Source organism: Nicotiana tabacum, chromosome 1 (genome assembly GCF_000715075.1).
Source record: "Nicotiana tabacum cultivar K326 chromosome 1, ASM71507v2, whole genome shotgun sequence".
NCBI lineage: Eukaryota > Viridiplantae > Streptophyta > Magnoliopsida > Solanales > Solanaceae > Nicotiana > Nicotiana tabacum.
In genome coordinates this window covers 55709992-55729644 of record NC_134080.1, presented here as the reverse complement: position 1 = coordinate 55729644, position 19653 = coordinate 55709992, and the positions used below count along the sequence as shown (strand labels likewise).

The 19653-nt window shown below is 35.4% G+C and overlaps 1 protein-coding gene and 1 non-coding gene across 2 annotated transcripts; one reads left to right on the top strand and one right to left on the bottom strand.

The window, feature by feature from the left end:
* Positions 1–412: 412 nt before the first annotated feature.
* On the bottom strand, positions 413–12643 carry LOC107816878 (histone deacetylase 2-like). The gene is made up of 13 exons (XM_075250781.1): positions 12337–12643; positions 12169–12224; positions 5291–5408; positions 4311–4373; positions 4065–4133; positions 3828–3994; positions 3667–3731; positions 3544–3590; positions 3283–3327; positions 3108–3158; positions 1920–2006; positions 963–1050; positions 413–855 (listed from the first exon to the last, which is right to left on the bottom strand). The coding sequence occupies exons 1-13, from the start codon at positions 12433–12435 to the stop codon at positions 752–754; spliced, it is 1059 nt and encodes a 352-aa protein (XP_075106882.1). The 5' UTR covers positions 12436–12643; the 3' UTR covers positions 413–751.
* On the top strand, positions 5797–5901 carry LOC142165004 (U6 spliceosomal RNA). The gene has a single exon (XR_012696058.1). It is a non-coding gene; the product is annotated as a U6 spliceosomal RNA (small nuclear RNA).
* Positions 12644–19653: the final 7010 nt, after the last annotated feature.

The following is a 19653-nucleotide window of genomic DNA, read 5'->3' as shown; positions in this document are numbered from 1 at the left end:
TTTTCCCTTTGCTTGAATTAGGTATAAACTTTTGCAACAATAACCAATTAGTATTCAAGCATACCATAAACGCTGGTTCATAATTTCGAATCTTCATGCTGTTTTTAGGTGGAAATTGGACCAACAAAGAATTGGAACTTCAAGAGGAAATGATAAAGGTACAGTGACTGGAAATCGCCGTAAGTCGATAGGATAGGGAAAAGGATGACCCTAATAAGGAGATGGTTTGTTGTTGACTGGAAATCGCCGTAAGTCGATAGGATAGGGAAAAGGATGACCCTAATAAGGAGATGGTTTGTTGTATTTCATTTTTTTTAGTGGATTTTGTTGCCTGGCCTCCTGGAAAGAACATGGTATAGGAATAGAAACAATAGAGTGTACCCTTTGTCAATAGCTGTGTCAATCAGCAATAAGCAATAAGTCACAAACAGGTTTCAATCTGTTACCAAGAGTTGAGTCATAACAGGAATCATGCTTCTCCTTCATATATACCACATCCTGATGCGTTGAAGATAACAAGATGCATGAGTTCCTACATATACGAACTAGCAACATATATAATTTACATTCTTAAGCAAAATGCATTAAGGTGCACAAATCTTAACATTCTCGCTTTTTCCCTCATCTTGCATCGCAGTAGCATATATACATGCAACCACTATAAAGGGAAATTATTCTCTTTTCTTAGAAACACAAATGAACATGGTTCAAATCACAGGCCTTCCAAAGTAGCCCAAAGGATATTCACCTACTATGCTTTTCCAGCTGGTAAACTTTTCATGTCTATAAGGGATTTCTCAGAGAGATTTATGATTGAATCAGCAATAACTCTGGCACTGGATTTCATGTAACCGCCTGAAAATGTAATAAAAAAGATCTGTTACTGGCAACATATGGCACAAGAAGTCCACCAAATTGATTCAATGACTAGGCAGCAATAGAGAACAGGGGATAGGTTGAACCTGATGTGAGCATGATGAGGGGGGTGTTTCTCTCTCGAGCAAACCTGAAAACCTTTTCGTCCCTACTAGCAATGCCATCAGGACTGATCTGCACGGGCACATATGCAATTAATAATGACACTACATACAAACGATTTTGGCATAAACTCATTTCTCTCTCTCTTTTTTTGGGGGGGGCACAGAAAGAGTGCGGTTTTATTTGTAATAAACCTGGTAGTTACATGCATACTGAAACTAAAAGTGCTTCAATCAAACCAAATCTTTAGCATTGCCAGAAATTCAAGGCATGCCCATTAATTTTGACTACTTGAAGTATTTGAGTAAAGAGAGAAGCATGATTGATGTTTTACCTTTCTCTGGCTAAGTTAAGACACAAATCATTTAGGCCCGAGCCTATATACAGAGGCTGGAGCAAATATCAATCATACTTCATAAGACACATTTTTTAATGTACGAAAATGTTACCGCAATTTAATTATTTTACTTACTAAAATTTAAAATCATTTAACTAATCAAATATAAATATCAATGTGATCACTTCTCCTCCACCAAGCTAATATTCACCAATTACTCAACTATTTTTCTCACCACTTGTACACAAGTCAAACAAAAATTTAAACTTATGTCCAGTAAATAGTATCACGTTACAATTAGATGGAGTGAATTACATAAAATTGAGTCTAATGCTTGGAGCAGAATTGGGATATTTCGTATCTTCACACTACCTTTCAAGCCAAAAACATGTATGTGATTTTAAAAAAGAAAAAGATTACTTTCTTACATCCCAAATTTTATAATACTCTTCCAGTTAGCTGTATAACGAATGTTAAAATTTTTTATAAGCTTGTAGTAATTAAAACACCTAGAATTCCATCTTGTGTGTGGTTTGCCACGAAAGAACCACAATCTTCAGACATGCAACCCACATATAGTTTGTTTCCAGTTTGTGGGTATTACCTTCAACCTGCCAAGTGGATCCCCATCCAAAATATCAGTGCCAGCATTATAGACGATAAAATCGGGATCAAATTTCTTCTCCGCAACCTGGAAGTCAATTAGGATAACAATCAATCATGTATTACAAGGGTAAATCAACACAATAATGGAGAACTCACTAGGAAAGAAAAAAGATCTTTTTTTTATACTTGGGAAAGAAAAAAACATCTTTTATATGTGTTTGAATGTTTCCAATAAATAAAGAAAGCATAGAAGAATCAGAAGACACTGACATATTAGTTCTTTTACGTCAAATGATTTCATTACAGCAAAGATGTAAACACTTTACAGAAGTCCGGTTGCAAAGCTCTAAAGATATTCATCCCTCTAGCCTCTACACAATAGGGAGTATCCTTCTTACATCAAAAATATTGAAGGAGCAAAAGGGGGCTTTTAACTCTTCACAATGCATTTTCGATTTCTTCAAAAACTTCTGTGTTCCTTTTACTCCATCTCAACCAAAAAGCACAACGAGGAGCTACTCTCCACAAACCTTCTTCCTAGATAGTTCTAGGTAATTTCATTAACACTAGATATTGCAGAATTAATTCACAGAAAGTCGTCATGGTTTTTCTAGGACTGAATTCTAGAATTTGTGCCAGGAGCAATGGTCATAACCAAGGCTAAATCAGTCCTCATGCAATCAAATCACCAAAAAAATAAAGATGTTAGTGACAATGTTGACATAATCTGCAACTTCACTAGTGAACTATTTGCAGCGATCCTACTTGTAGCCATCTAACAGATGAACATACGGAACTTTTGCACTGATCAGAAGAAATATCTCCATTAATCAAAAGAAATATTGCGAGTACTAAACGCAGAATAGAGGACTTGAATTCAAATAATGTTGAAAAGTTACATCACTTTTCTTGTATCAGCATCAGAGGAAATCCATTGATCTTTTACAGCTACATACACGAAAAACAAATATTCCCACTCCTTATTTAGAGCAGGCAATAAAATTAATAGCTGGAGTTCTCATGACGACTTAGAATTAAACAGTAACCACTATGTGGCAGACATGCTTTGACAGGTCACCAGCACATAGGCACAAAAAAGTGTCGCAAAAAAATAACTTGCAATAATGAGATACTATTAAGGGAAAAAGCTGTGTGGAAAGTGGTGAGAAGAAGTTCAATTACATACCTCAAGTGCATGATCTAGCTTAGTCAAGTATTCATCTGTTGCAGTCCCACTCTGCCAAAGTTAAGGAAGCCACAGATGTCGGTGTAGTTCAAGTAAACAAACAACAACCCAGTAGAATCCCACCCAGTGGGGTCTGGAAAGTAAGCAAATAACATGTTCTATAAATTTGTCTAACCTTAACTTCGACTCCTAGATCAATGTACCGCCTGGCTTCAAAATCCTAAATTTTTTTTTGTATAGATTCGCAACAGATCTCATCAAATACTGCTACCTTTTGATGCTATCAGCGCAATTAGAAGAGATCAAGAGAATCAGAAATCAAAAGACAGAATTAATTCGGTCAAAGCGGGGGCACAGGGCATGTGAGAAACAAGGAAAGGAGAGGAAAGTAACAGCCCACTCAAGATGCAGCAGATTGTTCAACATGGAAACTCACAAGTGGATAAATTCCAGGATTGTACATATCAAGGATAAAGACTCTTGCTGCCAGCACCCAACAATCACCAATTAATAATAGTTTAATGGCACAGAAATTTAAGACGAAGTACGAGAAACATACTGTCCTCGGAGAAGTCCATTTCATGGCCATTTCCTTGGTGTGCATCAAGGTCGATTATCATGACTCTGTACAAGAAAAAAGTTCATAAATGATTTCATGAGATGCCATGACCTTTAACTGTACATAGTTACACATTACACATGAATTACCATTTGGTGTACCTTGAGATATTTAAATGCACATATGCAAAATGTATACAAAGAGATATATCAGCATAAACACAAAAACCGCCTCCCCTCTCTGATGAACAATGATGAAATCCACCACCAACGTTAATAGCCCATCCTCGTTCTTTTGCAAGCTTTGCAGCCAAGATTGTTCCTCCCACCTACAAAGAATTATCAACAAAATATGAACCAGAGAACTAGAGAAAATGATATGTGAATAATTAAATTTACCTGCTTGCGGAAAGGGCGAAGCACTTTCTGTTGCACAAGGCAATTGGGAAGCATCGCAACAGGAGGGACCTAAAAAGACTAGGCATGAGATGGTCAAGAGTATCAAAACAAGAAAACTAACTTTTCGAAAAACAGGTAGCTAACAATGTCATGGAAAATCTATGATGACACCACACGTCTGTTTACTTGTGCTTGTCATAGTAGTAAGATGGATCAACAACGGCAAACTTCAGCTCTGAGTCTTACCTCAACAATCTTGGAGACATTCAAGCTGCTATTCAAACTTTTCAAGTATGATTCTGAATGCACCTAAACCAGAAATGACAAAACATTAATTAGTCACCCTCAACATTGCCAGATAAAAGGACAGTCCATAGGAATGCTTGGGTACAAGGACAGTCCATAAGAATGCTCGTCATACTGACTACAGCTAACAAGTAAGTAGAGTTGTGCACCTAGATTGGAGAAAAGACCTAGAGTATCCTAAAGTGACTTGTAAATTATGTACATGCAAAAAAACTGGAACTCAGTGAGCTGTAATTCACCTAAATGAGATTGCAAATAGACCTCGACATTCAAGAACTCCTATATAATCAACGAGGAGCCCAATACTTGACTAAAAGATTTGTAGCACAAGGCTTAAGTATTATTGCTGACAGCACCTAGATCAGATAAAGAGCAACAATATCCTGTTTTGACAACAATATTGCACGTATATAAAAAAATAAAAAATAAAAGAACTAGATGTATTGTATGTCGCCTTAATGAAATTGCAAATTGACCCTGGCATTTACGGACTCAAACATAGGCAATGCCTTAAATTGGTAGTTAAAAGATTTACAGTCTGAGGATCCTGAAGTAATTATTCTGACAAACGGTCCTCAAAACTTAGATGTGTGAACTCAAATAACTGGTGGATGGGATCAGAATCTCATTTCTAAAAATGGTATCTGGGTTTAGCTGAATGGAGGTGATGACAACTTAGATTCAAAAGTAATGACACCGTGTTCCTCGGAAAATATCAGTTCATCAAGTTGATTTTTTTTTTTTTGAGATAGAAATTCATCAAGTTGATTAAAAAGGTGCAAGCATGAAGAATACATAAATGTAAGGGAGATAAAGTGTAAGAGCATGTTTCAAATTGACTCAACTAATCATTTGAAAACAATATAAATGGATATTATAACTCAACAGATAACTAAGTTGTTATCAGTAGAAGTTGCTACCACTAGCAGATCATCTTTTGTTGCCTCCACGGGCTCAACTATATGCTTTTGATCCACGATACCGTCCTTAGAGAGAAACCGGCAGATTCGACCCCATTTTGAAGCGTCAAATGGATGCCTGTGAAGTTAAATGCTTGAATGAGGCCTCCAGTTAAATTCAAACCTAGTTAAGCCAGTAGTTCTTTCAGAGAAAAAATAATATCTTTTTAAAAGGAAAATAAATAGACATGACCCTCAAAAAATAATTAACCAAATAGAAATTCAGCTCTGCAAACAAGGATACTTCACCTCAACAACACCATCAACACCAAATCCAGTATAATCTCACAAGTGGAGTCTGGGGAAGGTAATGTGTACACAGACCTTATCCCTACCCTATGAGGTTGTTTCCACTAGACCCTTGGCGTAAGGAAACAAGAATACTTCACCTCAAGTGCAGCAAATGAAACGTATAGAAAAGAGGCCCCTGCCATTTTGTCAATGAGTTACATTTTATATCCATGACCTTCATGACAAACGGGAAATTCGATAAAATTGGAACGAAATAGAGAAGATTGGCAAGGCCCCTGTGCAAGGATGAAATGCACAAATTGAAAATGATCCAAACTTTTAATTGTAGCATCTCACGGCCAATCGATAGTTAAACTCGAAAGGGAATTCGTTGTAAAGCTTGCCTTAGGAAAATCCCACATCGGAATGGGAGGAGAAGTTATGGGCCATATAAGGCGAGAAAAGGAATTCAACTCTCGGGACGTCCTTCGGGTAAAAGCCCAATGGGCCAAAATTGTTAGGCCCCAAATATTGGACCAAAGGGAACAAGGCCAAGGTTGTTACAAGTAGTATCACAAGCAATATGTTGCGGAAGCCAAATGTATATAGTGTGAATGAGTTACAACTACTATACCAAAAATTATGACAGCCACCAAATAATAAATAAGACAATAAAGCAACAATAAAAGGAACACCAGAATTTACGAGGTTCGGCCAATTTTGCCTACTTCCTCGGACACAACCAATATTTTATTCCACTCCAAAAATACAAGTGAAATAATACTAAAGAGAGGAGATACAAATACCTTAAAAGGCAAATGAGAGGTGTGTCTAAATCCTAAACATTAGGCCTCCTTTTATAGGGAAAAAATCCCAACCAAATATGTCACCCACCGATGTGGGACTTTTGACATTTTCAACAAATCTCCACCTTGGCAAAATTCCACATCTTCAATTTTCTCTCAAAAACAAATTTTGGTTGTGTCTTCATATTCAATCTTCAGTGTTCAACAATGTTGATCAAATCCAAACAATGTTGAAACTTCACCGCAGTCGCCACTTTTGTCAGCATATCAGCAGGATTCTCCGTAGTATGAATTTTCTTCACCGTGACTCCACCTTCTTCTATGATTTCTCGTACGAAATGATACCAAACATCAATGTGCTTCGTCCTTGCATGATAAACTTGGTTCTTCGCTAATTGAATAGCACTTTGACTATCACAAAAAATTGTGATACTTTTTTGTCCAATGCCAAGCTCTTTTAGCAACCCCTGAAGCCAAATTGCCTCCTTTACAGCCTCTGTAATAGCCATGTACTCTGCCTCTGTTGCAGACAAAGCAATTGTTGACGGCAAAGTAGACTTCCAACTAACTGGTGCCTTTGCAAAAGTAAACACATAACCAGTAGTTGATCTTCATTTGTCCAGATCACCCGCAAAATCTGAGTCACAATATCCAACTACAGATTGATTGTCTTCCTGCTCAAAAACTAACCCAACATCTACAGTATTATGAATATACCGTAGAATCCACTTCACAGCTTGCCAATGCTCCTTTCCTGGATTATGCATACATCTGCTAATAACTCCAACAGCTTGTGAAATGTCAGGTCTCGTTCACCATTGCATACATCAAGTTACCAACAACATTTGCGTATGGTACCCTTGACATATACTCCTGTTCAGCTTCATCTTTTGGCGACATAGTAGTACTTAGCTTAAAATGGGGAGCAAGTGTAGTACTAACTGGCTTAGTCTTCTCATCTATGCCAAAACGTTGTAGTACTCTCTTCAAATATTCCTTTTGAGATAAACAGAATTTCTTTGAACGTCTATCTCTTATTATCTCCATGCCAAGAATTTTCTTTGCCTCACCCAGATCCTTCATCTCAAACTCCTTCTTCAGTTGAATCTTCAACTTATCAATTTCTTCCGAATTCTTGGAAGCTATCAACATATCATCAACATATAGGAGAAGATATACAAAGGAACCATCTTCAAGCTTGCGCAAATACACACAATGATCGTATTTGCTTCTCTTGTACCCTTGCTGCAACATAAACTTGTCAAATCGCTTGTACCATTGTCTAGAAGATTGTTTCAATCCGTACAATGATTTTTCAAGTTTGCATACCATATTTTCTTTTCCAGCAACTTTGAATCTTTCTGGCTAAGTCATGTAAATTTCCTCCTCCAAGTTTCCATGTAAAAACGCAGTTTTTACATCCATCTGAACTAGTTCAAAATCCAACTGTGCTACCAAAGCCAACATAATTCTAATGGAGGAATGTTTTACAACTGGAGAAAACACTTCATTGTAATCAATTCCCTCCTTTTGAGCATATCCTTTGGCCACCAATCTTGCTTTGTAGCGAACATCTTCTTGGTTAGGAAATCCTTCTTTCTTTGCAAATACCCATTTGCACCCAATTGCTTTCTTTCCCTTCGGGAGATTGGCCAATCTCCATGTATGATTCTGATGAAGGGACTATATTTCATCATTCATGACAATCCTCCACTTATCTTCTTCTGAACTTTGGACTGCGTCTTTATAAGTGGTAGGAACATCATCAGCTACAATTGAGGCGGCACAAGCAACCGTCTCTATAAGACGAACAGGTTTTGTTATTGTCCTTTTTGGCCTGCTGGTTGCTATTGATTCAAGTTGTTGTTGAGGTTCCTGAGTTGAAATCTCCCTCTCTACTGGCTCTTCTTCCAGAGGATAATCTTCATTTGTTTCCTCCTCTGCTTCTTGTGTAGGAAAAATAAATTTTCCCTCAAACTACACCTGCTTAGAAGCACCCTCATTTTGTTTGGTATCTTCTGTTACCTTATTTACCATAACAGATTCATCAAAGGTAACATCCCTGTTAAATATTACTTTCTTTGTCATAGGACACCATAAGCGATATCCTTTGACTCCAGAAGTAATTCCCATAAAAATAGCCTTCTTTGCCCTTGGATCCAATTTTGACTCTGTCACATGATAATATGCAGTTGAGCCAAACACGTGCAAAGAGTCATAATCTACAGCAAGCTTTCCATACCATTTTTCAAATGGTGTCTTGCCATCAATAACAGCAGATGGTAAGCGATTAATGAGGTGGCATGCATATATAATTGCCTTAGCCCAAAATTCTTTGTCCAAGCCAGCATTGGACAACATACACCGTACCTTCTTCAGCAAGGTCCAGTTCGTACGTTCTGTCACTCCATTATGTTATGGTGTATGTCTGACAGTGAAGTATCAGACGATGCCATCGTTTTCACAGACCTTATTGAAATGATCATTTTTGTATTCACCCTCATTGTCTGTGCGAATACACTTGATCCTCCTGCCTGTTTGATTCTCCACCATCATTTTCCATTTGAGAAAAATTCCCAACACTTCATATTTGCTCTTCATTGTATACACCCACACTCTTCGGGAAAAATCATCAACAAAGGTTACAAAATAGTGTTTCCCATCCAATGAACGTGTTTTGGAAGGACCCCAAACATCAGAGTGTACATAATCCAAAATGCCTTTAGTATTATGGATCGCTGTACCAAATTTAACCCTTGTCTGTTTCCCTTTGACACAATGCTCGCAAAACTCCAAGTTGCAAGTCTTTACTCCTTTAACAATCCTTGATCTGATAAGTTTTCAAGGATTTTCCTCCAGCATGTCCCAAGCGCATGTGTCATAGCCTGGTTGCTTCTGCCTCTTTTTCGTCACTGGATGTTACTGTCGGTGTCCCAATAACTGTACTACCGCGATAACGGTACATGTTATTGTTCTTCCGATTGGCCTTCATTACCACTAGTGCACCGGAGCATACTCTCATCACTCCATTTTCTGCAATGAATTTGAACCCTTTTGATTCTAGGGCTCCCACAGAGATGAGATTTTTCTTCAAACCCGGTACATATCGAACATCTGTTAATGTTCTGATCATTCCATCATGGTTCCTTAATCGTATTGAACCAATGCCATATGAGGTAAGAGGGATGTTATCCGCTGTGTGGACGACTCCATATTCTCCTTCTTGAAAATCCACGAACTAGTCCCTGTTGGGACACATATGATAGCTACAAGCCGAGTCCATCAACCATATGTCTAATAATGTTGATGGCTCTGTTGTAACTAATGAGAAGTCTGAATCATCACCATCAGCTACATTTGAATCCATAATGGTCTTTCCATTGTTATGTTTGGCCTTATTCTTCAACTTTGGACAGTCTTTCTTCCAGTGCCCCTTTTCTCGACAAAAGGCACATTCATCTTTGCTGGGTCTAGATCTTGACTTGGATCTTTCTTTCTTTGTCCTCGTTTGATTTTGAGGACGATCCTCACAACCAGTGCTTCTCCTTCTCTGCCCTTCTGTTTTTCTCCCTTTCTTTGTTCATAGTTGTACAAAGTCGAACAAACTTCTCTGAGAGAAATTTCGTCATTCCCATGGAGTAGAGTAGTTTCAAGGTGCTCGTACTCATCAGGAAGTGACCCCAACAACATCAAGGCCAAGTCACCATCATCAAAAGTTGCATCCATATTTTGCAAATCTGTGACCAACTTATTGAAACTGGTGATATGTTCATTTATCGTGGTACCAGGAACATAGGTGAAGCGAAACAGTCTCTTCTTCATGTACAATTTATTTTGACTGTTTTTCTTCAAAAATTTATCCTCCAGTGCTTTCCATAATTTACTTGCAGAAGTTTCCTTTGTGTATGGATATTTCTGCTCTTTAGCAAGGTAGGATCGAATGGTACCGCAAGCAACACGGTTGATAATTCTCCAATAACATCTGGTCTCTTTTCTTCAATAGCAAGATCTAGCCCTTGTTGAAAAAGGACATCTAGAACCTCGCCTTGCCACATCCCAAAATGTCCTGACCCGTCAAAAATTTTTACCGCAAATTTCGCATTTGACACAATTCATTGTCATAAGCGAAGATGCCAATGATGACGTATTGTTGACACTTAACGTAGATTTTTCTTGTTTATTGTCTCCCATCTTTGACACAAATATTATTTAATAGCTGACGACACAAATCAAGATTATTTCCTTTCTGGTGTGGAAGATCAGACTAAGTTGCAACCACAGAGCATACTCAGATAGAACCTTGACTCAGTTACCAAGATAAATCTTTTCTGATGTGGAAGATCAGACTATGTTGCAACCACAGAGCATACTTAGACAGTACCTTGGCTCTGATACCAATTGTTGCGGAAGCCAAATGTATATAGTGTGAATGAGTCACAACTACTATACCAAAAATTATGACAGCCACCAAATAATAAATAAGACAATAAAGCAACAATAAAAGGAACACCAGAATTTACGAGGTTCGGCCAATTTTGCCTACTTCCTCGGACACAACCAATATTTTATTCCACTCCAAAAATACAAGTGAAATAATACTAAAGAGAGAAGATACAAATGCCTTAAGAAGATAAGAAGGCAAATGAGAGGTGTATCTAAATCCTAAACATTAGGCCTCCTTTTATAGGGAAAAATTCCCTACCAAATGGCTAAACCACCGATGTGGGATTTGCCAAATTCAACAAATCTCCACCTTGGCAAAATTCCACATCTTCAATTTTCTCTCAATAATAAATTTTGGTTGTGTCTTTTTTTCTTTGGTTTGGGGTGGGGGGGATGGGGTGGGGGGGGATGGGGTGGGGAGGGGGAGGGAGGTGAAGGTAATTCACTTTGAATCTTGTCTTACGCATATCCCACATCGGAATAGGAGAAAAAAGTTAAGAGGCCAAGTAGGATCAGGAATCCAACTATTTAAGTGCCTTTTAGTTAAAGCTCAAGGTAACAACATCACGAGCCACCAAAAGTTAGGCTAGAGTGGTTAATACGTCAACAGTTGGTCCCGGGTCGTTACAATCTATTTGGGATTAAAACTTAGTTATTGTTGTTATATGTACGTTAGTCCGGTGTTTCTTTATGAATATTGCTATTCTTTTTTCGATAAGAAAGTAAAGAACCCCTAATCTGTTTGTTTAGTATTGAATGGAATGGACTTAAGTAGCCGGAGGAATGTATCTAGAATAGATATATGAATAGTGATATGTTGTTCATTCAGACGGACTATACTTCCATTATTTCATCTTCTTTATTTATCAACACTCCATCCAACCTTTCACAACGTTCAAAGTTTCTTCCAGTCATGTACATAGAAAAAGTTAGTTATCATCTTCCAATATCCACCACATTCCCATAATATAAAACTTCCTATTTCAAATTGTCATGATTTACCAGGAACAGATGCCAATTACTTCCAAACTCAATATCATTAAACTTATATCTTAAAATACAAAGCTAAGATAACCAGCTTTAGTACTTCTATTGCACTTCTAGAGTTTCACCAAATTTTTTTCCTTTCATCCAGAACTACATATACCTTCGAACTAATCATTCCTAGAACTTTCCGCGACGATAATTATGCTTCCGTTTTTAGGTAGACATAAGGAATTTAGCAATCAAAAATTTTAAGCATTAAACGATATAAACTCATTTCGGCAATATATTTCACTATTTAATACTGCAATCAAATTTTTTATTTTTTTGGCTAAACAAATTTCATTTGCAGGTAGCATAAACTGCAGTTCTTACAGTTTTTCGATCCCGAGAAAAGCAATGTCGTAGGATGACGAGTATATTAACGGAACCTGATCGTACAAAAAAACAACAAAATTAAAATCCGAGAGGTTCCTGTAAAACTCTTACTTTAAATTTTTAAATAAAAATTGAACTAAAAAGGAACAAGTTTCAGTTATATACCTTAGAAGGAGGTACATCCAAATAGAGCTTGCTAGAGAGAATACGATGCCGGCGTAGAGCTTCGGCGTCGTCGGTTTTGGATGAAGATGCTGTCGACATTCGGAGAAGAGGGGAATTGCATAAAGTGAAACAACTGAGAAATTGAACAACTTTAATGGCGATGACTGTTGTACTAATTTGAATTGAAGAAGAAGAAGACGAGAGAGATTGAGGTCAGAGAGAGTGGAAGGTTGACTCGGCTGAAATTGGCAGCAGGAGCATACTCAGAACTGAGAAGGGACTCGGAGCGTTGACACCTGGCATGAGTGGTTGAAGGAACTGGACTTAGCTCCAGAAAGGGAAAGGAAGTTAGACACGTGGCTTTCGTTATTAGCGTTGATTTACGTAAGTGGTCTATTTTAGGCTACAGTTTAAATTTTGTCTATTTTTAGAAGTTATGCATTGAGTCTTGGAAAATTTATTCTTTTCGGATAACTTAAAACTCAGATCTAATATTTGCTCATAAAATTTTTTGTTTGCTCAGAAAATATTAGGTTGTAATGTAATATTTGCAATAACTTATAAAATTTAGATTTTAGTCTAATATTTAATGGAAAAAATTCAGTTTAAGAATATCCAAAATCATGATCTAAAAGGTTCACTAATTGCAAAAGAAACTAAAAGAAGATCATTTACTAAACAATAGATGTAAAAGGAAATAACTGAAAATATTTTATTATTTCTAGAGTGTAGGAATTATTTTTCTAAGGGAATTTTTACCTATTTATATTACATTATAAACTAATAGTAATATATATATATATATATATATATATATTATACTCCAATCTTGCATATTTTAGGCTTCATTCCTTTCTACTTCTCTGTATAGATATTTCTCTCTCAGTTCCTCTTTTGCATATGAACATGCTCGGAGCTTTGAAGAATGACGAAGAAAAATGATTCAACTGGTTCAAAGCCATAGATTACGTACGTGAAGCACCAAAATGAGTTACCAGAAGTTTTATTTATATTTTTTATGAAGAGTGACGCTTGGAACTAAACTGAAACTAATTGACGGTATAATTGAAAGTAAATTGAATTAGACAGTGTATACATGAGCTTAAACTCCATTGACAATCATTTAGAAAACTTGGAAGCATTGAATTCGAAAGTCAAATTTTGCGAAATTATTATTTGTTAGGATTGGGTGTTGTTGCAAATGATTGAGAATAATCTTTGGAGTATCCCAATTTTGACAAAAATTGGTGAAGATTCGAGGTGGTTTTGGTCAGAATTTCAGATTGAAACTCGAAAAAGAAGAAGATATAAATAAATTGTATTTATTTTGTATGTCGGGTGTAGAAACAACATACAGAATATATACAACTAACATAATTGTATATAAATTATATGTAGATTGTAATTTACTGGATTTTGCACAAAAAATCGTATTTAAATTATAAATAAATTGTAAATTTTGATTGGATTTATATATATATATATATATATATATATATATATATATTGTAGAAAATAATTTTCTTTCTGTATAGAGGAAAACTTAGATAACTTAGGTAAATAAGTTTAAAATCTTGTATAGACTCGAAAAAGTCCTTTTTCTAAGTTTACTAGGCGGTGTTGGCTCGTGCTAGCACGAGCTCAATACTGTAAAAGATGATATTAATATTTTTTATTAACTTTATTTTGATATGAATGACAAAGAATATAAAATAGATGCGCGTAAATGACTACCAAATCAGATATAGACTACATCGCGTAACTTCGTTTTGAAATAAAATGGCAAAAGAGGAATAGATGCATGTAAAAGATCAAACCAAATCAGATATAGACAATGTCCTGGATATCAGTTTGATACATTTCGAAAAACAAATATCCACTCATAGATGTATGGTTACCAGATGATACATGATTTATATCCATGGGAGCATAATAACAATGTACTCGACCCGAAATTCTTACCTTCGGGATCATGATGACGCCTAACATTTCACTCGCTAGGCAAGCCAACGTTAGAGTAAATTATAAGCCATTTCAAAGAATTTAGAATTTAAAACTCGTTTAAGCTGAAATGAAACTAGAATGAAGTACGAAGTAACATAATACCCAAAATATCTAAGTATAAATCCCGAACCTAGAGTCACAAGTACACGAGCTTCTAGAAGGGTAGAATAGTCTGGGAGACACTTGTACTTGTTCCGATTTGTCATCCCGGTCCCTACACTCCATAAAATTTCATCCAGACACTTCAACTTAGTCAAAACAAGACTTTTAAACCCTTCTGACCGTTGACCGAGCTTATGTGGCATTGATATGGCTGAGGTGGACAAAATGAGTGATTTACACGCACACTAGGTGCATGAGCCGATGATTTTTTTTTATTAAAAAAATAAAAATAAAAAAATAAAATTCCCCCCTCGTTCTGCCCCCCTTCTTCTACAGCCCCTTCCCCCTTCGTTCTGCCCCTCCCCCCCTTCTTCTTCTTCAAAAAGTGACGAGAGGGAAATAGAAGCCAAAACGAGTCAAGCAACCTACTAATGATTTTGATGTAAAGAGCGAAGCTCTTAGAGGATCTGTAGATTCTTAAGACCATCTGATTATTCAAGAACAAGAACGATACAGAGAAACAAAGGTCTGGGAACGAGCACAAACAGAAATAGACGGAAAAAGGTTGAAATTTGGCCGACTATTATTCTGGCAGTCCCTTTCTCGCTTTCCCTTCCCCTTTTTCTTCATCTTTCTTCGTCCCTTCTTTCATTAGATTTTCTCCTTGGCATGTATTTCTTCTTCCATCATGTCATCTTCCCCTTCTCTATGACTCCTCCATTTTTTCCGGTGGTTTTAGCTTTCAAATTTTTTCACAGCCCTTCCAAATTGGGGTAGAGGAATAAGTCAAAATTCAAAAGACTTAATTCTCTACTCATGTAATTTTCATGGATAGATAAAAAAAAATTAAAAGAGGAGTGAAGGAAGTAGTGGTACTCATGGTGGATGAGCCATGGCAGGTGGGTTATTCTTCTAAGAAGGTTGAGTAGGTGGGTTTGAAGAAGAGAGGAGGGGTTTTCTTTAATTTTAATTTTAATTTTAATTTTTTGCTTTTTTTATTTTATTTTTTGTTTATGAAATTAAAATTTTGTTAAATAATATTATTTTGGCATAGAATCTGATGTGGATGCTGATTTGTCATCCACGTCAAGCAAGTGAGCATCACAAGATTCCGGAGGGGTTTAAAACTCTTGTTTTGATTAAGTTGAAGTGTTTGGATGAAACTGTATGGAGTGTAGGGACCGGGATGATAAATCAGAACAAGTACAAGTGTCTCCCAAGCTATTCTGCCTTCTAGAAGTTCTACAACTTAAGTCTGAAATAAGTACAACTGTCTCGAATCAAACGAACAGTAACTAAAGAAAGAAGAAGGGGACTTCAAGGTTCACGGACGCCAGCAGATCTACCTCGAGTCTCCAAGTATGCCAATCCGAGCTGATGTACTTCACGCATAGCTGGGACCAGTACCAAAATCTGCACAAGAAGTGCAGAGTGTAGTATGAGTACAACCGACCCAATGTACTCCATACGTGTCGAGCCTAACCTCGACGAGGTAGTGACAAGGCTATAACAAGACACTCACATAATTAAACCTGTACAAACGAGGATATATATACATAACATAACAACAAATAGAGTTTAAACACGTACTAGTGGGAGGGGACATGCGAAAGGGGTACAAGATACGGTAACTACAATATGAAATGACAATATGAAACTGTCAATAACCTTTAACCAATGAAAACGAGTAAACATGTTGAATAAAGACTGCACGACATCATCCATCGTGCCTTTACTCTCAACCTCACCATGAAACAATAATAATGGCACGGCATCACCCTTCGTGCTTCTACTCTCAATCTCTCCATAAAATGATAAATATGACACGACATCGCCCTTCGTGCTTTTACTCTCAATTTTATCATGAAAAATAAATACGGCACACCATCACCATTTATGCTTTGACTCTCTTCCTCACTAAGTATTAATCAATAAATGAAACAACAGTCGGCACGGCATCACCCTTCGTGCTTTAACACTCTCCCTTACCATGTAGCAATGAATATATAATATTTGGGAGATAGAATAAGCAAGAATAAACCTTACGTCAATAAAGGTTCCACAATACCAAACCTCAACTTCCAGAAATACTCAATTATCACCACATAGTCTATAAATGCGGAAAGAACGATCAATTAAGTAATAAACTAGTCTAAGCATGAATATCATAATCAAAGAAGGAAATAAATTACTAGAAACAAGTCCCACCCGCATGCTTTAACTCATCAAATACGCATAAGTACTCGTCACCTCACATATGCGTTGTACCCAACATTTAAACATGTAGCAAACAGGCAAACAAGTCCTAATCTCCCAAGTCAAGGTTAAACATGAACCTCACATATGAGAATATTCCACAGCATTTAGTGCATTGCCTGTTATAGAGATCCTGTCATTTATGTTCATCATTACACATTCTTCAATAGCCCTCATAATTGACATTAAAGAAGGACATGATCCTAGGACCTTGTTCCCTAGGTGCAGCTATAAATAGTGAGCTCTATTATCATTGTAAAGGAAACGAATTTTCTGACAAACTTATGCTATAATCGATCCAAAGTTTTATATAATTTTATCTTCTTATTCCTTGATTTCATCGCTGTTGTGCCCGGAAGACTTGCTCCTGGAATTACCGTTTCTGCTATTTTGTCTTCATTTCAAGGCTAAGTATTGCGTATTTCTTTTTTTATTTTATTATTTCAAGATCGAATTAATTCACTTGTCAAGAAACCACATATAAATTTAATTGTACTATTTTACAGGGAAACGATGGGTTTTGCGAATGTGTTAGACGTATATGTAATTAGGTTTTTAAGCGGAAGGTATTTTTGTGCAAACGAAAATTGTTCTGACTTAAAATGACTGCATTTTAAGAGCCTGTTTGGAAAGCCACATTGGAAATGAATTTTGGTGTAATTGGGTGTAATTACACAATTTGGCATGTTTGTTTGCCCAAGTAATTACTTGGTTAGTATAGAATTGTGTGTAATTAGAGGAGCGCAATTACACTCTCCAATTCTCAAGGAGGAGGTGAGAATTAGTGGTAATTACACTGTGTAATTATAAAGTTGCTTTTTAGTTTCTTTCCTTTTTGTTTTTATTTTAATTTATTTTCTTTATAATTTTTTATTTCTATTATTTTAATTTTTTAATTTATTTTAATTTTTTTATTTCCTTTGAAATTTTAAATTATTATTTTTTGTACATTATTTATCTTTATTTCTCTATCTTTACTTCTTGTGATTCCATGTAATTGCTTATATTTTATTTTTTATTTATTTTATTATTCTATTTTTTGAAACTACCCTCCTAATATTAGAAATAATGAGTCATTAACAAACTTGGCATATAATGAGGGATGCAATTAAGTGGAATTTCGTTGTTGAATGTGGTTATAAACTTATCATGTTTCCTAATCTTAAGTTGCACTGGAACTTACTATTCTTATGTTGGAATTGGACATATGTTAAATTATTATTTTTTTTGAATTTTAAAATTGTGTTATATTGATGGTTCCAATTTACTTGTTTTAGTAGTATTGGGTCACATTGCATGTTGTTCATATTTTAGTTAGAATTGATAGATTAATTTTGTCAAATATTTGAATAATGTTATGACATTATATTTATAAATATTAATTTATTTTATCAAACATGAATTTCATGATGTTCTTACAAAATGTATATTTTTAATTTTTGTAAGTATCTAAACTAAATATTATTAATTTTAAAAAATATATAAATTATTTTTACAATATTAGTTATAAATATATGATTACTAAATTAATGTATATTTACGAAAAAATATACATCTTAAATACCCAATATAATATCATTTATACTTATAAAAAATTATAGACATATATTTAATTATATTAACTTTTAAGTTTTGATATTACTTAATTTAAAATTTAATCTAACTGTATAATTACACTTGTGCAACCAAACAGTAAACTTGTAATTACACTGTAATTATACTATGACAAACAAATAGGTCATCGTAATTACACAGCTATATAATTACTAAGTTGTGTAATTACTACCCTAGTAATTACACCAATTCCAATTACAGGATGACTTTCCAAATAGACTCTAAATACATAAGAAACAGTGGCTGAAGCTTAAGCTTGCATTAATAGTGGCTTTTCATGCAGACTGCAGTTCGCCCTTAAAAGTAGCTATTTATCAATTTTTCACTTGTCGTTTGGTAGGGTGCATAAGAATAATGCTGAATAGGATATATTAGTAATGCTGATATTAATTATGCTTGCATTAGTTATGCTGGTATTAGTTATGCTGACATATTTCTTGTCCATTGTTTGGTTTGATGTATTAAAGTATTGCATAATTTCTAAAAGAATTGTTTGTTTACAAAAATGTCCTCAAAACTAGTCCACACTCTAACTTTTTAAAAGAAACATATGTTGAGAAATATTTTTATATGAAAAAGTTTAAAAAATTATTTTATTTGTCTACCTATATTGTAAAATAAAATTAAATATTTATTTATAAAAAAGGAAATATGCTAAGTATTTATTTATTTACTAGGGATATAATTTTATTTCTCACTATTTGGATTATTTTGAACTTGCATTAATATACTAACTAACATATTTTAATCAAGCATAAATTTTGAAGGACAATTTTGTCTTTAACTAAGCTAATGCATGCATTAAAACCCATTGCATTGCTAATACCATTGTCTTCTATGCATTAGTTATGCATAGGATAATACTAAATATGATGTATAACTAATGCCTGCATAACTAAAGCATAGATTCAAAATGTCTACCAAACAATGTATTATTAATACACAAAGCCAATGCATACATTAGCTTATCTAATGCATCATACCAAACGACCCCTTAAAACGTCGTGTTATCTGGGCCAAAGGGAGAATGGGCTCCTGACCCTCTACTTCGAGCCCGTCAAAAGGAACTAGAAATTTACAAACAGCCATTTTTTGAATCTGTAATTAAAAATTAGCTAGTATTTGCAAATTACATAATTGAAAAATATTTATTTTAATGTATAGATAAAATTCGAACAAAAATACCTTCAGTTTGAAACTCCTTCGTGTGAAACTCCAGCATGTTATAAAAACCTAACTGACGTGTCCATGCTTCTTCTTCGTAACTCTTCTCCCCAACACACCTCTACGAACATATTTCAAGAGGAAACAGAGCTCAAACTTCCTTCGTGTAAGATGGGG